This window comes from Diabrotica undecimpunctata, chromosome 3, assembly GCF_040954645.1.
Source record: "Diabrotica undecimpunctata isolate CICGRU chromosome 3, icDiaUnde3, whole genome shotgun sequence".
Classification (NCBI taxonomy): domain Eukaryota; kingdom Metazoa; phylum Arthropoda; class Insecta; order Coleoptera; family Chrysomelidae; genus Diabrotica; species Diabrotica undecimpunctata.
In genome coordinates, this window is record NC_092805.1 from 90,730,058 (window position 1) to 90,750,632 (window position 20,575).

The following is a 20,575-nucleotide window of genomic DNA, read 5'->3' on the forward strand; positions in this document are numbered from 1 at the left end:
TAGGGTTGTTGGTTTGCACATTAAATATTGGGTAGGCATAACTAGACTCAGGTTAGTATTTTCAGTTTGTTGAAAAGCTTTAGTGTGTTAATATATATATATATATATATATATATATATATATATATATATATATATATATATATATATATATATATATATATATATATATATGTATATATATATATATATATATATATATATATATATATATATATATATATATATATATATATATATAGTGAGTGTTGATTGGTTTTAAAAATGGCGAAAATAGTAACAACTGTGATGTGGATTAAGGGTATTTCTGAGTTAGAATTTAGTTGAGAAAAAGTTTTTTGCAAAGCCTATTCAAAAATAATTGTTTGTGAGAAAAAGTTTCAAGTGAATCAGCATTTAAAAACAGGGCTGCATATCGGGAAGGTTGCAAAAATGAAATGTGAGCCTGTTCAACAGAATGTTAAAAGGGCATTTCAAAATGTGGGTGCAAAATCTAAGTCAGATAAGGAACTTTTTCAACAATACTTGTGTAAAACTATGATGGCAACATACCACTAAGAAAACTTCAGCATCCCCAATTTAGAAGTTTTTTACAAAGGCATTGCAACCAAACCATTCCTGATGAGTTGACCATCAGAAAGAAAAATGTTCATTGGGTCTATGAGACAGGAAATAAAATCTTCAATTGGCGAGAAAAACTTCTACATCGTTGTGGATGAAAGTACTGATGCTTGTGGCAATTATATCATACATCTGATGATTGGAGCACTTCAATAATTCTACAAACGGATACTTAATAGCTTCAAAGCAGTTGGACAAAAACAATAATGTGATGGTATCCAGATTCATACAGCAGTCTCTATCAAGCTTCTTTCTTCCAAACCCAGTGCCAGAAGAAAAGTTGTTGTTGCTTCTATCTGTTGTTGCACCCTTTATGGTAAAGTAGGACAGAACCTTAAAGTATTTTACCCCAATTTGGTGCATGTTACATGTCTTCTGCATGGGATAAACCAAGTAGCAGAAACCATCAGAACAGAATTTCTGTTAGTAAATAAGCTAATTTCAAATGTTAAAAAAGTATTACTCAAAGCCCCTCTAAGAGTGCAGATGTATACGGAGAGACTGCATGGAGTTAGTTTACCACCAGAACCTGTAATTACTAGATGGGGAACATGGATTAACACAGCTACATTCTATGCTGAACATTTTGATGCCATTAAAGAGTTAATTTCGGACATGGAGGATGATGAGTGTAGTTCAAAGTAAGGACTAGTTACAAAGTGTTTAAAGTTAATTTTGGCTTTATACCAGCTATGATCACATCGTTAGAGAGTGGACAATTAAGTTTAAGAGAGTCCATTAGTACCATTGAAACTTTTATGGCTAAGTGTGGCAATGTTCCTGGTAAAGTTGGAGATCAAATAAGGCACCAAGCGGAAGGGACTTTAACAAAGAATGAAGGGTTTAAATTTTTAAAAATAGTCAAAAATATCTACGAAAATGAGTCTTCTGACAAACATGTACCATGGCTTTATAGTATACTGCCAAAACTTCAATATTGTCCAGTTACATCAGTAGACATTGAAAGAACTTTTTATATGTCTAAATACATTTTTACTGATAATCATTTTTACTGGAAAACTTCGAAAAGTATCTTGTTGTAAATGCCTTTTATAGTATTTCCAAATGAGAAATTGTATAATATTGTAATACTTTTTTTACCATTTGAAAATAGTAAATAATTGCATCTGACTATGTGTATTTTTCCAAAGAAAAAACAATTTTTGAACTTAGTACTTTTTGCAACCTATTTTGTTCTATTACATCATTAAATTTTATTACATATTGGATTGCATATTTTGTAATAAAAGTCAATATTTGTGCATATTTTCATGAAAAAGATGCATATATATGTGCATATTTTTTCAAAAAAATGGTGCATATATTCTGTGCTCTATACATTCGTTATTTTTTTAGTATTGTTTATATTAGGTTAAAATTTATACCTAAAATGTTTTTTTTACAAATTTATCTTCTAAATTGATTGACGATGCATACTTGAACTTGATGCATGTCTACACCAAAGAATATAGAGGCATATGCATCTATATTCTTTGTCTATACTTTTATAATTACCTAATATGTAAAAACATATTTTATATTAATTTGACAATTAAAAAAATATTTTTGTGGCATTATACTACCTTACCTATATTACTTTCACAGGCAAATTTTCTTTTTAATTTAATTAAAACATACAATCTTTGGATGTAATTATTATTCATTTACAGTTTGTGTAAATATTCACTATATTTTACATATTATTTATAATTAACTCCATGTCCACAGTGCACAAAATGGTATGTGTGAGACCTTTTAATGATAATGTTTACATCATTAAATTCTCAGATTATCACCATAATGAATAATGTGATTCTTTAAATCAATAAATAGGTTACAAGGTAAGTAAAATGATTTCAAAACATTGTATCTTAAGGAAGGCCAGAATCTAACTTAGCCAATACTGCAAACTGTATGATTTTAATGTATTGCAATATATTTATAATACTTATACTCACTTAGAAATAGATAACCTATTTTGAAATCTACTTCTTGTGCTCGTCTCATATGAACATCAGAAAAGTTAATATTTGGACACTTTCCAAAAGATAAATTTAGTAACAAACGTAGTAGACACACCGAATACAATTCGATTAAAAATAACTACAAGATTTAAGGGCAGTTCAATTCTACTCACCAAAAGTACTATAGAAATTTATCGTGAATCCTTTTTGCCAAAAAGTATTAGTCCTGTAAATTTTCAAAACGTTATTTATATATTGAAAATGGCTCCTAAGAATTAGTTAAACACCTTTATCGTATGAAAATTACACATTACTAGACGTATTTAACGATAATCTTAAAAGAAAGATAAATATTTCATTAAATTAAAAGTCTGGGCACTTTTGTCGCGTAATGACAGCACTAAATATTTGAAAGAGTTGTTTACATATGTTCTTAAAACAAGTTGATCATAGGATACGTGGTTAAAACTACACTATGAACGTACATATACACTTATTAAACTATCTTTTTAAAATAATTTTACAAGAAAAATAATTTTCTTACCGGAGAAAATTGACATGTGCTAAAAGTCACAAAACGCCATTTTCTACGAATTACGCATTTTATTACTTCTGTTCTGTCCCACGATTCTGTCCTATAAATGTGGCAGAACTGTGTCCAGGAAGTACGCCAATGTTTATTTCTAAAGGTGTGAGCAATTTAAAGAAAATTTCGTTAGACCTACGAATGACGTCAGAGTGTTAAGAGCTTAAGTTACTTTTCCAAATATTTTTTGCACGGGATATAAATATTGTTACGATAAATATGAATCATATTTAACCTGTAAACATGTTATTATTCTAAGACGAATTTTCAAGTATGTTCTCGTAGGTTCTGCGAGTCGCTATTACTAAACTAATAAACTCAGTTTAATATATTATTTTGGTATATTCATTTTTTTATATTTTTTGTATATAAAAAAATGCAATAAAATAACCATAAAATATAAAATGAAATTACTGTTTCCACATTTCTTACTACGTAATGTCATACGTTATACATTGTGCAATATATTTTTTCAAATTAGTAGTACTTATCCTCAATGTATAAAAGATGGTATTATTTTAGTGTTAATATTTTATCGAGACCTTAATTTCAAACAAAATAAACTGTCTGTTTTATTTACATTATGAATTATTCACTTGTTCTGATTAAAGTTTTCGAAATAAAAATGCAGTATCGTAAAGTAAAAATAATAAATATTTAGTGAAAGTGACGTCACTTATATTTAAAATTTCCTGAACGTCAACCTTAGAGTTTAAATTTTCCTAACGCAGCTAATAATACGAAACCCATACAGAACTGCTTGATCTTTCATAGGCGTCAACATGGTAGAATAATCAGAGAGAAATGTAATCATCATTATATTGGGAATTTTAGAATTATGTTGATTAAATAACCCAAAAAAAATAGGGTATTATTAATAATTTAAATGTTATGAAATAACTTTTTAAGTCTCCACCAAATAATAATTTTAATTAAATATATTAGACAATTATACGCAACTGATACCGGAATACTTCAAATTTTTTGACAGTTAAGCGTGTGGCAAAATTGTTTAAAGTGTTGCCGCTTTTTTAGAGTAGGAATTTTGTTTATGTTTTGATTTCTTACACAATTTGATCATAATATATTATATATTAATAAATTGTATTTATAAATACATATTAAATTTAGATTAATAGCTTTAAAAACTAATTATTGTCGTGTATTGTGATTGTGCTATGCCAAAACAACTAAATAGTTTGTAGAAAGCTGATAAGCTTTCATATAAGATAGATTATTTTGAACAAGAAATAATGACGGGACGTTTTAAATATTAATGCTCTAAATAGAGCTAAGTTTAAAATTTATATTGTTCTGAAGCTATTTTCTTGTGGCATTTTAAAATAATTACTATTTAAATGGGAATAAGCCACAATTAAAGGTTAAAGTACGTTTATTGACGTTTCAATTTCCACTTCGTAAATCGTTCTCAAAATACAAACGTTAGTAATGTTTATTAATGTTTATAACTATTCTGATGTTTTGGCAACGCTGTGGGGTTCTGACGTCGTAAATATTGAATGACGTGCAAGCATTTTTATATGAAAAATATAATTATTTCTTTATAAAGTCTGTACGAAAAACATGGCGGCTGATGAAAAGTCCTATTTGGCGCCATTAAATTTAATATTCTGTGAATGGCATGGAATGTGTACTAATGTACTTTTCTTGAATGTCAGGCTGATAATGTCAACTCAAAAAAACGGTTGTGTTTTAAATTTTGATTATAATTGTTTATTAAAACGTTTTAGTATTAGTGCGATTAGTTAAGACACGAAAGATGGAAAATAGTCAAAAAAATAACAATAACACCAATAATTCCGGCGTTGTAAATTCTAAAAAATACAAATTTTACAAAAAACCTCCTGTAAGAAAAACAGTGCCCGAAGTGAAACAGACTAAAACAAGTATTGCACGGATATTAAAAGCAAATCCTTTATTAAAATATGAGAATAATCAAGTAAAAGATATACCAACTGACGCTAGTACAAATTCTTCTAAAATATTGCCTATTAATACAAAAGAACTAAAGATGTCATTAATGCATTTTTCAGGCAATGGGCCAAAAATTGGATTTTTATGTAATGCTAAAATATCTTGCTCTGATCCAGATAACCCAATACTATCATCCACATTGATTACTGATGAGGAAGTATTTGCAAAACCAACTTCAAAACCACAATTCAATCTGCCAAAAAAGAAAGAACCCTTGAAAAACAATGTAAGACCAGTGAGTACTAAACCAAATATTGTCAGAAAAACTTTGTCTAGCCAACATATCGAAAAAAGAAAAAAGGAATTATATGAAATAACTAAAAGAGGAAAAATTAGTAATGGAATAAACAAACCACTTAAAAGTATACTTAAAAGGAGGTCTAGGTCCTTGGATAATTTTGATACAAAAGGTATGTAAGTATTGATTTTGCTTTTGACATTCTTATGATATTTTAATTGACAGTTTTGACCAAAACCAGATAAGATTTCTATATCCATGCTGAGCCTTCCTAGATTTGCCACAAGATCTTTTTTGTACTATTCTGTTCTATCAAAAGCCTGAGATGTCATACGTTTCTATATAAACTATTTATATAATGTAGTTTATGCTGTCATATAGTGAAGAACTATCTGAAGGCTTTGGCTCTGCTTATTATTATCCTGAAATAAAGTCATGTAGATATTTAATTTCCAATTTGGCATATATGATGCCATTTGCTCCTTTGTGAATCTGTTAGCTTTATCCTTCCCAGGAATCTTTCCCAAACTCACATTAGTTACATGCTACTTCTTGTCAGTTTTCTAGGATATTGTTTGTGGTTGCAAAGCTATCTTGAGTAAAAGTGCAAGTTATACATAACTTCAGAATCTTTAAGGCAATTATTCGTTCATACTTTTCATACATATTCACAAGAGTAAACAGAGTAGACTACAGTGTTTATTTTACTCAAACTAGTCTTTTCAAAAATTTCTAAACTTTTTTTGTTGGTTTTTTGTGTATTTCAAACTAAGATTTGTAATAAATAAGGGATAGTTAGGTCTAGCCCTAGATAGCTTAGGCAGTAAAGTGTCTGAATTCCATGCAGAAGGCCAGGGATTGAATTTCAGCAGTGCTGACAAGAAGATCTAGATATTTTTAAATATCCAAGTAATAGGATAATATAATAATAATTTTAAATAATCCCTGGTAAAACCAGGGGTAATAATAGGCAGTTGAAGTGTAGTGCTGGCACTGTTACCTTCCTTATATACCTTAGGCACAAAAGATAGCAGACTACTCTGCTATAATCCCAAAGCTGTGCTAGTGGTATAAAGGGAGACTATTATTATTATAGTCTGGTTAAGCTTATTTTAAAAATTTTGTGCATTTTTTTCCTTCTTATTGATGTTCATTAGGTACATTATTTTAAAAATTGTTCTATAAATTAGGGGTCTCCCGATCTCGGGTGGCACTTAATGTTACAGTCAGGTCCAATCAAACAATTATTAAAGTTGTTTTTAAGGAATTCATTAACCACCCAGTTATTGTGTGCAGGGCATCCATCCATTTGAAACGAAATTTCTTTTCATTTGGAGCTATTTCTGCAAGTCTGGGTAAAATATCTTCTTGTAGCAAGTCTAAAAACTTTTTTTAATTTAAATTTTCCTCATAAAAAAATGGTCCAATCATATTGTGTTCAAATATTCCTAACCAGACATTTATTTTTCGACGATATTGGGTATGGTTTTCAATAATATCCTCAGGCTTTGCTGTCGACAAAATCCTATAATTTTGAACATTTGGTTCATTATTTAATGTAAATGTACATTCATCACTAAACAAAAGGTTTTTTTTTTTAAATTGCCTGTCTGCATTACCCCTCTCTAAAATTCCATAACAAAATTCCGCTCGTCACTCAACATCTCCTTCTCTTAGTTCTTGAAGACATTGAAATTTATATGAACGGAAATTATTCATTTTCAAAATTTTTTAAGACCGTGGAATTATGAATATTAAACTGGTCTGCCATGGTCCTAGAACTTATTTTAGGATTTTCTACAACTGCTGTTAATACATTTATTTAATTTTGATTTTCTAAATTTCTTGGTACCTCAGCAATATTTTTTGTACAGGTACAATTAGAAATCACGGTCCCAGTATTTACAAAATTTTGTAAAATCCTTTGAATTGTTGAATGACTTGGAATTGGTTTATTGTGATATCTTACGCTAAATAAAGAACTGACATTCGCGCACTATTGCCTGAATAAAACATTTTTATTATTGCTACTTTCTCCTCAACTGAATACATTTTTAATCAACTTTGTTTTTTAAACAATAAATTACAAAATAAAAATTTTGGCTTTTCAAATATTCTCAAATATCAGAAACATCAATATGACCAAACGGAACATGTCATACACATTCTTACACAGCATGTGGCCTGACCGTAAGGGGTGGCCTGAAAAATGTATTATATTCTTGCAAAATTTTGGAATATGTTTAATTCGTAGAACAATTTTAACATTTGTTTTCGATGCATATTTCAGTCCTCTACAAATAGTTTTTCTTGATTTTTGGTGTAAAATAATTAGGGAAGCAGGAATTCAACAATTTAGAATTTTCCACTGGGTTTCCTATGGCCCATTTGACGATTCACCACCCTGTAGGTATTAGTGTTCATTATTAATATTTCTTATGTATGTAACTCACATCTATTTTTATTTTTTATGGGTCCACAACACTACTCTGTGCAGAAAATGGACATAGTTTGGTTTTTGAGTCTATTAGTTTTTTCATCTGGATTATTTAATTGCTTCTTACCAATTTTTTGGGGAATACTTTCTTAAACTCAAGTCACAAGTAAGTGCTTTCAGAATTCTTAATAAATCAGTCTGACTGTCTAATATAAATATTTCTTAGATTTCTAAGTATCACATCTGGTTCATTCTTGACTGATGGTCTGTAAGGCAATAATTATTTTCATCTGAATAAGGTTGACCATAATTTTTAATTCATTTTAACAATAAAAATCAGGTCTTAGATCTGATCTGAACATCCATCTGTTTCTTAGAACTATCAGTATAATATATCTCTTTTCAGTGATAACACATACTCAACCTCGACTATACTATTCATTTATATTCATTTTGCATGATATTTATAAGTCCCATATCCCATACCTCCATTAAAGGGGTATTTAATGGAAAGAATCTAAAATCTGTAAAATCTTTAGGCTCTTAAACACTAAATGCTTATGCAAATTGTTTAACAACAAATAGAACACAGGGGAAATACCAACAGATTGGCTGAAATCAACCTTCTTTCATTGGTATTGGTATAAAGGTAATACATGAGTGAATCTAAAACAAATGTAAATAAACAAAAGGAGACACTCAATTTGGTTTCAAAAACATCTCGGTGAGCACAGGAGACAATTTTTACATGAAGACAATTTTGTTTGCTTAATTGATTACCAAGAGGAATTTGACAATATTACTCATGAGCTATTGATACAGATGTTAAAAATTGGGCTCAATGGTAAATACATGAGAATTATACAACTATACTGGAATCAAAAAGCAGAACTAAAGATCGCCGACAGTCTGTGGACAGAACAAGGATTTTTGAATGATTAATCAGATTAGAAGTTTCATTTTTTCTGCCTATTGTAGTCAGATTACATTGCTTGTTGCCCTTCCCAGTATGTAACTTTGAAGAGAGTATCCCACATATGCTCTAGAGATTTAGTGCATATTGCTATTACCCTCATATTTCTCAGATTTAGTCATACTGAGAGTGCAGTACAGTTAAGATGGGAATGCGCATTTGCTGGATTTCACGCCAAGTGCTTGGCAGCACACAGGTCCAAGCATTGGTCATGTACAGAACTGTCCAAATATATTTAACCACTTAATACATTATCCTGTGTCTGACACGGAGCGGCTTGCTAGTAAATTCGGGACTTGTCTGTGGCTCACATGTTCGACCGTAGTACAGCGCTATTCAAACCTTTTATGGCCGTTTCTGACCCATCCATGACGAATTTATTATTTATTTAGATTTAGCCATACGGCTCACACTCCCTCTAAGGGGAACATTCACTCATCCCAGATACCTACGGTATCAAAAGAATTGAGCTCTGGTGGGACTCTTTCCATGTTATGTTACGTCGAAAGTAGCACAGCTTTCTGCATGATCTTATATAGATGTTCATTTAGACCCAGCTTTTTTATGTTTTCTAGAAGGTTCTTCGGAATGACTCCAGTGGCAGAAAGAATAATAGGTATCGTCTGGGTACTTTCCATTCTCCATTGTCTCCTCATTTGTATTTCCAGATTTCTGTACTTGGCGATCTTTTCGTTGTCTTTAACACGCAGATTATTGTTGTTAGATATCGCCACATCGATTAGTGTTATTTGTCTCGTTAGTTTATTAACTAGCACGAGATCTGGTCTATTATGTGCTACAGTTTCGACTGTGAGCACAGTGCAATCCCAGTATAGCTTGTAGTTGCCATTCTCAAGCATACTCTCAGGAACGTATTGATAATATGGGAGATGGTTTGTTTGTAGAAGTCCCAGTTTAAAAGCTATCTCTTATGGAGGATCTTCCCTACTGAGTCATGCCGTTCCTTATATTCAGTTGCAGCAAATGCCTGGCAGTCCCCGGTAAGATGTTGGATGGTTTCTTGGGTTTGACATCTATATCGACATTTTTCGTTTTGGACCTGAGGGTCTTTGACGATATATTTCAGGTAATTTTTAGTTGATATAACCTGATCCTGAATGGCAAGTAATGAACCTTCTGTTTCAGGGAACATCTTTTCTGATGTCAACCAATAGTTCGACGCTATATTGTCGATATAGTTTTGACTGACTTCATTCGGATATCGCCGTGCAGAGGTTTACCCATCCAGATGCGCATTTTTTCGTTTTTAGTAAGATGGTTTATGCGCATTTCTTGTTTTCTCAGTTTGATTGGTGTCGTGTCATCTATTGCACAAATCGCGCGATGATGAGTAGATGTCTCCGACTGCACCTGAAAATAAGTTCTTAAAATAGTAATCTGTTTTTCTAATTGCTCGCTTATATCCATAAGTCCTCGTCCTCCTAAATACCGCGGTAATGTCGTTCTTTCTACTGCTCTTCGAGGATGGTGTTTCTATATCCGTTTTAGTCTACTTAATAATCCCAAATGAGAAACTGTGCGCGGAAAATGCGTAGGTGCCTTAAAGTTGTTTTACCGTTCGTATGAACTCTGATGTTAATTCGATTTTCATTTGTTTATGGTCAATTTTCCGCGCTTGCTTTACTGCTAGATATTTATACATGTCATTTTCGCCCATAGCCTCGATGTTTTGGCCATTTTACTAGTGTTGCCCAAATGCAAGAACAAGACGAGACTTAGACAGTCTTGGTCTTGGTCTTGCGCCAATACACCTGGTCTTGGTCTTGGTATTGCACTCCTGGTCTTGGTCTTGGTCTTGCAGCAAGAGTCTTGCAAGTCTTGCAGTTACCCATTAGCCTATTGCTATTTATTAAACGTTACTTTAGTTCTTAGAACAACGTAACGGAGTCAGTACATTTTAAGCTTGAATTAACAAAGCCATAATAAAGACCAACCAAATTAATAAATGTCTAAACAACTGACATCGGGTGGGGTTTGAAGCCACGATCTAAGCGTACCGTGCCTATGCTCTAACTAACTCAGCTATCTACCATGCCCCACAGAAGTCAATCTGTTCCTTAATAAACGTTTGCATTTACTAAGCTTACATGTGCTAAAACATGGTTAAAACACAAAAAAAAACAAATTAATGACATAAGCATGCCTGTATTTTAAAGAACATTATCTGCCTAGAAAGAGATTGATGGGCATGATGGGCAAAAAATCCACATACATGTATCAAGGGCACAGATTTTTTAGGTGATAAGATAACAAATTATAATCCACTTATTAAAGCAAAATAAATGTTTTTAGAAATCTTATCTCTACTTTTATATAAAAACTAACTTTAAAAAATAAAGAATAGGTAAAAAAGCAATGACAATCAAAAGAAGTTATTTTAAATTAAGGAGATACCTACTTAATAAATACATTAATTTACCAAAATTTAGTAGGTATATGATATATGTAATTGGTAATAAGGAAATAAGTATATTTTTTTATATGTCCACTTTTACCAGCGGTTATTAAAAAGCTTGTGATATCTTCACCGAATTTTGTTTTTTCAGGAAGAAATATTTGTAATTCCTTTTTGTGAAAAGATATTAGATGCTTCCTTAAACCTGACGTGTTTCTGTTGTTCATTTTCATTTCAACCTTTCTATGTAGGCACAATTTACACAAACCAATTAGGGATGCATGAATTATTTCGAAAAACTCATCAAATTTGCTTTTAGGTCTTTTAGATCTATAACTCCAACGCTCACTCCTCCGACGAGAATTATTTGAATCTTTGTCCCTCATGTCAAATTGTAAATTTGTCACTCCGGGAACAAAAAGGATTAGATGAAAAACAATTATTACATTAAACTCAAAAGAAAGCTCAATTGGGAATGAACTTAAGTAATGTCGAAAAAGTAACTACGATACTACTAGTTACTTTATGTTCGTTACTATCCAATACCTTAAGGCGGGTACACATTTGCGAGCAGAACTGTTCGCGAACCGTTTGTGAACGCTATATTCGTTAATGTGTACGGCAGAAAAAACCGCTTGCGTACTGTTTCATCGTGACTCGTCGCGAACCAAATTGTTGCGGTTTATTTCACGACTTCAAAGGAAGCTCGGCTTTCAGTTTGGACGGCGCTTACTAGACGCAGCGAACATTTTTATTCTGTCATCAAATCGACATTGTGTGAATGACGTGTTCCTTCCTATAAAGATAGAGAGACGTGAGAAAACAGTAAACTGATTATTGTCATGGACGTATAAATAAAGATGAAATCTTTATTTATACGTCGATGATTACTGTACATAATTTTATTTTTGTTAAACAAGCAAAAACAGGAACATAAATCAGTACCCAAATTATAAATAAAATGAATCATTTCGCACATGTGTGTTCGTTGTTGGTTTGTCGCTTTCCATGGATCGAGATAAGTATGCGATTAGTACGATGTAGAATATTTTTCAAGGATCTGTACGCGTACTGTACGTATACCGTTCGGCTCGCATATGTGTACCCACCTTTAAGTATCTAATAACAAACCGAGAATTATATATCGTTACTTCGTTATTCTAAATACTTCGGTATTTTGTTACGGTAGGCGACATTATCTGTTATTAATTTGTCTCGTTACTTTCGCGCTCTTTCAGCAAATTTTGTTTAACGGAATGATCTCATCGCACACTCAGCAGAAACAATTTATAGTCTTAGGCCGATAAGATTTGTTTATTTAGATTCCTCCTGACCAAATTATAATGGGAAAAAAATTGAATTATTAAGTGGGTGTCGGTAACAATTATATTTTTTATTAGCTAGGGTGATATATTTTAAACAATATCGATACGATATTACTGTCGGCGTCGCAATGCAAGAAGATTATTTTTATGATTAGAGGGCGGCTATTCTCAAAATATGGACAATTAATTTCAGAGCCAAGAAGTCGTGTACTGGAAAAGAATGTACAAAAGATTTAATTTTGTAATCTCGACCTCTGAGCACGTGTCAAATGTGTTTTTTTAATGAATATTTTGATTCGGTATGTATGTTTATGGTATTGTTTGTAATGCGCATTAGTTCAGTTTTTCAAATTTTTATTACATTTTTTTTGCGTCTCATTGAGTCCTTAAGCCTATACCCGAACTACTATACTTGCTAAAACCACATTCAGTCCTAACTGCAAGACGCAAGAGTCTCGCAGGCTTAGTCTTGTTCTTGCTTAAATCTTGCACGGTCAGTCTTGGTCTTGCTAAAATTAGGCGGTCTTGGTCTTGGTCTTGCAAAAACGCAAGAACAAGAGCAAGACTGCAAGACCAAGACCGATTTTGGGCAACACTACATTTTACATATCGAATCCTCCGGGCTGAACCTTTCCCTTAACTATATTTAGTACACGACACTTGTCTAACCCAAAGTGCATACTGATATCATTTGAAAAAGTTTCTACAGGTTTTAGCATTTGATCTAAGTGATTTCGAGTGGAAGCCATTAGTTTAAAATCATCCATATACAACAGATGATTAAGCTTCGCCACTACAGTATTGTTGTTTTTAATGCTAAAACCTGAGTCAGTGGAGTTCAATAGCTGGGATAGTGGGTTCATTGCTAGACAGAACCACAATGGACTCAGCGAGTCTCCTTGGAATAGGCCGCGGTTAATTGCGATATTTTCCGTTTCGATATTGTTTTCACCAGGTAATTGGAGGTGAATGTTAGTCTTCCAATCTGTCATTATATATCTTAAGAAGGTCACTATATTATCATCGACTTTATATATTCTTAATATATCCACCAGCCATTCATACGGCACTGAGTCAAAGGCTTTCTTATAATCAATAAAGGCAGTGAAGAAGTTCCTTTTTTTTGTGTATGCTTGGTTAGAAATGACTGAGTCGATAATAAGTTGTTCTTTGCAACCCATGGAACCCTTAGCGCATCCTTTCTGTTGAGGTTCTATGATATTGTTTAGAGCGCAGTGTTGGTAGATACGCTGGGCTACACAGGATGTGACCAATTCATACAGAGTTGGAAGACAAGTAATTGGGCGGTACTTGGCTTGGATCTTGGGTGTTATTTTGAGCTTTCGGTATTAAATAAGTTGTTCCCTGATTTAGGAATGATGGTATTTCACAATTTAATGATAACTAACACGATTAATTAGTGTTGACAAGCACTCATGAGCACTCCAGAACTTCTTAAGCCAGAAATTTTGAACTCCGTCTGGTCAAGGAGATTTCCAGTTATGAAGCTCTTTGATGATATTAGAGACTTCTTCTGTGGTGAAGGGTTCATAGACAGTTGTACGGTAGTGTTGACAGCTGTGCGTCATATCTTTTATCCATCCAGTATTGGTGTTAAGAGCAGCTGGTGTGGAAAGTTGATTTCCCCAAAACTCCTGAATTTCTTCTTGGCTTGGGTATGATTTATTGGCACTTTCGACAGTGGCATTAAATTTCCGATCCGAACGACTTCTCGGCATGCTCAAAAAGCGCATTGTCATATTTTCGGCTGTTACTAACTTTGTACTTTCTTAGTCGTCCTAATAAACGGAGAGTTTTTATTTTAATGTATCCAGGCACTGTTGGGCAGTGTTGTTTTCTGGATCATATTGCGAGTGTCTTGCAGTGCTTAGCATTATTTAATCAGCTCTTTTAATGACTTTTCTACTTGTTATTCCTCGTATATATTCTGTCATTTGACCAATGTCCTACGCAATAATTAAATCTTGTTTAGAAGCCGTTTTTCCCAGGGTGCATCTGTCCTTCCGGCATTGGTACCCCGTCGTGTTCTGATCTTAATTCCCATTAAATTAGCTGTTGCTGTTGCTGCACAGTAAATAAGCAGGTGTAAATATTCCAGCGTATGGGCTTCTACGACGTAATTGGGTAGGACTTCAGTATTCATAATTTGTAACAGAGCACCTAGTTTTTTAGTGGGATTTGTCTTATACAGCACGTGCCATTTCGCTTAGCAGGGTATCGCGTAACTCGTTATTGTCCTGTAGTGTATTATCAGGTTGAGTTTCTTGTATGGCAAGCTCAGGAATCTGCTAATGTATTTCATTAGGGACTTGATCCACATTTACCTCTTGGTGATTAATCGCCCGTTCGACTTCGCTTCTGATCGTATTGTGTCTAGTTTCTGGGATAAGAGTGTTTCTTATAATTACCCGGTATTGATCAGCAACTCGTTGTTCAGTTACTTGAATTTCTGCAAATACACCTAAATTCCCTGCAAAATTCGGCTTAGAGTCATTTATTATATTATTTTTATTATTATTTATTACATTTTTTATTGTTATTTTTTTCTAAGAATTATAATTACTATTTATTTCCTTTTCACAGTTTACGTTGAGTTTTAGACCTAGCTGTACTTAAGTCCATTTTCGTTTCTGTATGAAGATGGTGTTGATCTAGAGCTGAAATTGAGTCCGAATTACGAACAGAAATGGAATGTTCATAAATCCTATTTTGGATTTTACGATTTTTTTGCCTTATATAATCGGGAGCAGTCTGCACAAGGAATTTCATAAACTCCATGTTGTTCATTTGGAATGTTGTCTTTGATTGATGGGACAAGGGATGAAAGTTTTTGTTGGGGGGTATATATTGTTTTTATTCCTCTTGATTTTAGAATTTGGTCAGTTACACTTTTGATGTAAGGAAGAAAAGCTTTCGTATGATGAGTCTGAGTCTTTGATTTGAGATTGAGTGGGAGATTGATGTCTGTGGATGCTCGTATTGATGTGATTTTCGCGGTAACCATTTTGGACAAGGGCTTGTTTTAAACTAGAGAGCTCAGCGGATCTACTTGCATCATCGCAACGGCGTATTGATCTGGAAATAAGCGTATTAATGACTGAATTAATTTGTAAAGGCTGATGATGAGAGTTGGCATGCAAATAACGATTGGTATGGGTGGGTTTTCGGCAAACAAGGTGATGAAAACCTTCGGATTTGTTTTTCTTTATGATAAAGTCGAGAAACAGTAGGGATGAATCAGTTTCCACCTCCATCCGTGAACTGGATACTAGGATGTATACCATTCAGATGAGTTTGAAAAGACACCAAAGCATCCCTGCCATGGGGCCAAATGACGAATGTATTGTCAACATATCATATCCAACATGTGGGTTTGAGCATTGATGTGGATAGTGCTCGGGTCTCGAAGTCTTCCATAAAGATATTGGCAATTACTGGAGATAGTGGCGAGCCAATTGAGGCACCACTTATTTGTCTGTAGAATTGATTTTGGAAGATGAAATAGCTGTTGGACATACAATCTTTAATGAGAGATAGTTGGTCTTGCTGGATACTGTATTTAGTTTTCAGAAAGTTATAGGAATTTTTGTAAAGAATGAAACGATATCGAAACTTACTAGAATGTCTGACGGTGAGATAGGGTATTGTTTAAGAAGTTCGATGAAATGAAAAGAATTTTTGACGAAGAATGAAACATTTTCGGCGAGAGGTTGAACAGTTTTGGCCAATGGTTGTATAGGGCAGTTGTATGCACTGACAATGGGACGTAGAGGAATATCAGCTTTGTAAATTTTGGGTAGGCCATATATTCAAGGTGTTCTGGAAGACTTTTCCCGAGGAATTAAAGATTGTTTTATGTCAACTGGAAGAGAGGTTTTATTGATAATGGCTGCTGTTGTTTTCTCCAGATAGGTTGTTGGGCTATTAGGAATTGGTCTTTAGTCTGAAGTATTAATGAGATTTGAGAGTTTATTAATATAAGAAGAAGTGTTTAGGATGACGGTGGCATTGCCTTTATCGGCGGGAAGAATGACTAAATTTGGGTTTGACTGAAGTTCTTTCAGGGCTTTTTTCCCGGATTGGCTAATGTTCGGAGTAGGAGGCTTTGGTAAACTGGAGATGGCTCCTTCAGTTTGACAGATGATTGTCTCAATTGGAATGTGACTTGGGGTAATAGAGTAATTGAAACCTTTTGCTAAAGCTTGAGTGGCAATGGTCGAAATAGGATTATCAGAAAAGTTATGAGTAATACGCACCTGCCACGAAAAATACACTTGTTACGCCCCTTAAAATAATTTTTTTTATTATTTACATGCATAATCAAATTATGAAATAAAAAAATTGATCATTTTTTTACAGTAAACTCGAAATTAATGTGTGTAATATTAATATTTATTATGAAATAAACTGCGAGGCATAAGTTAGGGATACAGCTAAATATTAAATAAACAGTAATACAACAAATATACAACTGTATAAATCAATTAAGTCACTTATTTACATCAACAATGAACACTATTTTTTTTATTTTTTTATTCAGAGAATAAATAATTAAATTATATTAAATTTTGTTTAAAGTTGTTTATAGTTTATTACTCCATGATACAAAGCAAAAAAATCATTTGAAAAATCTAGAAATTACTGGGCGCTATTTTTTATCTGGAATATCTGGGGGAAGTCAATAGAAAGGCCGTATTATCTCGTGTTTATCGAAACTTTTACTGCGTCATGACATTTAAGCAAAGAATGGACTTTTCATTCATTTCAATGTTGTGAAAAAACTACCCATTCTAGATAAAAACGTTCAACAGACGACTTTCTTGAAAATACTTTTTCTTTAAAATTAGATTTTCTAAATTAAAAATTGTTTATAAACAATAAACCTATTGCAAATTAAACCCGAAATTAAGCAGGGTTTTCAATTGTTTTTAATTATTAAAATAAAACAGTAAAAACATTTAAAGCATATTTCATAATGTGAGTTTTTATGTAGTTTCGGTCAAGGGTTTCGGGTTTATGGCATAATCGGTCAAGTAGTTTTTTAACAATTATGTTTGTTTGTCCCATTTGTGGGAACAAAGGTCATTTTGCAATGGCCAAACTATGGGGAATAACAAATGACCATTAAAAAGTGTTTACTGCTATTGTTTAATAATATATATGGTGAGTTGTGAATTTTGACTGAAATTTCTATTCGTTATAAATTTTGAACAGTAATTTGGATGTGTCTAATATTTAGGTCAAACGTTACACTACTACCACTTAATCAACTTATTTATTCAAACTAGAAAAAAATCAGGTTCTACTTTAAAAAATTAATTCGTTTTGTTCATAGCAAAAATTTCAACCCGTATACAGTTTTTGAAAACGCTAATAAATTTTTTTCAAATTAGACAAATAGACAATTAAAATGCGATATTTATTTTTTTCTCAAACGATTACTTAATTTTTAATTAAAAAAATTAAATTTGACTATGAATTATAAGTCTAAAAAAGTGAACCATTCATGTAAAAAATGTAACTTTTCTTACAAAAATTGTATTTTTTGATCAAACATTTAATTCAACATTTAACAAACAAACCGGACCGGATTTGAAATGGAAAAATCAGGTTCGTTTTTAAACAATTAGTTCGTTTTGTTCAGAGAACAATTTCACGCTGTATAAGGTTTTAAAATTGTAATAGAAATTTTATAAATAAAAAATAGGCAATTAAAGTGTCATTTATTTTTTTATCCACACGATTACTTAATTTTTAATTAAAAAATAAAATTTGACTACGAATTAAAAGTTTAGCAAACTGAACCACAGATTTAAAAAATATTGTTTTCTTGAAAAAATTATTTTTTTTTGAAAATCTATTTAATTTATAAGTATTAATACTGTCCCAGCTCGTGGTTTTACAATAATACAACCTTTTTGCTAATTTCCAGAATTTCAGAAGGTGCAAGTTTTTTGAATAATACTAAAACATCGTTATGTAAAATATTTGTTTAGTAATTCATCGTCAGTGTCGTTTTATTGAAGTGTCAGAATTCTATTTTATTTTTCTCAAAAGAAAAGGCTACAGTAATAGTCAGATTTATTTTTGAGTTAATAAAAAATAAAATTGACATTTAACTGCAATAGTTCAGTTGGCTAAACTTTTAATTCATAGTTTTTTTAATAAATTTTATTAATTAAAAATTAAGTAATCGTGTGGAGAAAAAATAAATATGCCATTGTATTTACCTATTTGTATTATATACAATTCTTATAAGAGTTTTAAAAAACCATATACAGGGTGACATTTCCATAAACAAAACGAACTAATTGTTTAATCAAACCGAAAAAAAAAATCAGGTCCGGTTTGTTTGTTAAATGTTAAGTTAAAAGTTTGTCCAAAAAATTTAATTTTGCAACAAAAAGTTACATTTTTTAGATCTATGGTTCACTTTTGCTAAACTTTTAATTCATAATCAAATTTGATTTTTTATATAAATTAAGTAGTCGTGAAGGGTAAAAATTGTATGCCATTTTAATTGCATGCCTATTTGTAATTTATAAAATTCTTATTAGAGTTTTTAATAACCGTATAAAGGGTGAAATTGTTTCTATGAACAAAACGGACTAATTTTTAAAAACGGACCTGATTTTTCTAGTTTAAATTAGATTCGGTTTGTTTGTTAAATATTAAATTAAATGTTTGTTTAAAAAACAATAATTTTTGCAAAGACAGTTACATTTTTTACATCGACGGTTCAATTTGCTAAACTTTTAATTCATAGTCAAATTTAATTTTCTTAATTAAAAATTAGGTAATCATTCGAGGAAAAAATATATTTATGGAGTTTTAATTGTCTGTTTGTCTAATTTATAAAATTGTTATTGGAGTTTTCAAAAACCGTATAAGGGGTGATATTTTTGCTATGAACAAAACGAACTAATTTTTTAACGTCGGGCCTGATTTTTTTTAATTTGAGTAAATTAGTTATTTACGATAAATTATGTCTACGTTTATCAGCAGGTTGGGGAGAAATTGTTTTCTTCCTTTCCTTCAAATATTCAGTTCCTTGGCTCAGTTTGAGTTGTACACATGTGTGTTGCAAAATTTGTCAACTACGTGTAAAAAATTTTTAATTTGATTTGAATAAGTGTTGGTTAAAATAATTGTACCTTAACTCCTTTTGATTTATATAGGAGTGTGTTAGAAAATAGATCATTGGGGTCTATTTGTTTAGTGATTACACCACTAAATTATAATAAGTGCTAAGGAGATTGCTGATTTTCAAAGAGTTTTACATGAATAGACTTTCGATTTATCTGATAATCAAGTGACTCAATTTATCTGATAATTAATAGACTTATAATTTATCCAAGTTAGTAATATTCCTAAATTTAGCAGATAGGTTCTCTTTTTTAGTTTAATTGTTTTAATTTTGTATGTTTGTTGTTTTGTCATAATTAAACATGTACTTAATCAACTCATTTATTATTTTAATCTTACTTAAAACATTAGATAAACTTTTTACCACCTCTTTATGGGATGTGATATTGAACAAAAGCTTTGGTGAATAATTACAGTCCACAAAGGTCATGCTGACCATTCCATTTATCGAAATGAATAGAAATTTCAGTCAAAAAACTCACCCTGTATATTATATAATAATGGGCGCAGACATTTTCTAATGGTCATTTGTTATTCCCCATAGGGGTCTCAATACGAGGTAGGAGTATGTACAGTTCCTCATTACCTGTATTATAAGAATCACACCAATCATTATATTTATATGTATATATATATATATATATATATATATATATATATATATAAACGCGAAACGTCTTCAATAAATAGATGAAGTAGTCACCTTCTTTGTCTTTTATTTCTCCACTTTGACCGAAAAACCCATCACTCTTTGAGTGTACCTTAGCTTATTTTGGATTGACGATCGTACTCCTTTTCTCGATATATATATATATATATATATATATATATATATATATATATATATATATAT

General features: G+C 31.7%; 2 protein-coding genes across 2 annotated transcripts in view; one reads left to right on the top strand and one right to left on the bottom strand.

Annotated features, from left to right (window-relative positions):
• Usp47 (ubiquitin specific protease 47) overlaps nucleotides 1–3,254 on the bottom strand; it is a 94,391-nt gene extending 91,137 nt beyond the window's left edge. The window contains 1 exon segment of the mRNA XM_072526273.1: nucleotides 3,130–3,254. The gene's annotated coding sequence lies outside the window, so the exon portion shown is untranslated.
• Nucleotides 3,255–4,756: 1,502 nt separating this feature from the next.
• Nucleotides 4,757–20,575, top strand: part of LOC140435775 (uncharacterized) — a 35,467-nt gene continuing 19,648 nt past the window's right edge. Inside the window, exon 1 of the mRNA XM_072524495.1 lies at nucleotides 4,757–5,576. Within this exon, the coding sequence (XP_072380596.1) occupies nucleotides 4,952–5,576 (625 nt within the window). The 5' untranslated portion in view covers nucleotides 4,757–4,951. The remainder of the gene's footprint in view (nucleotides 5,577–20,575) is intronic.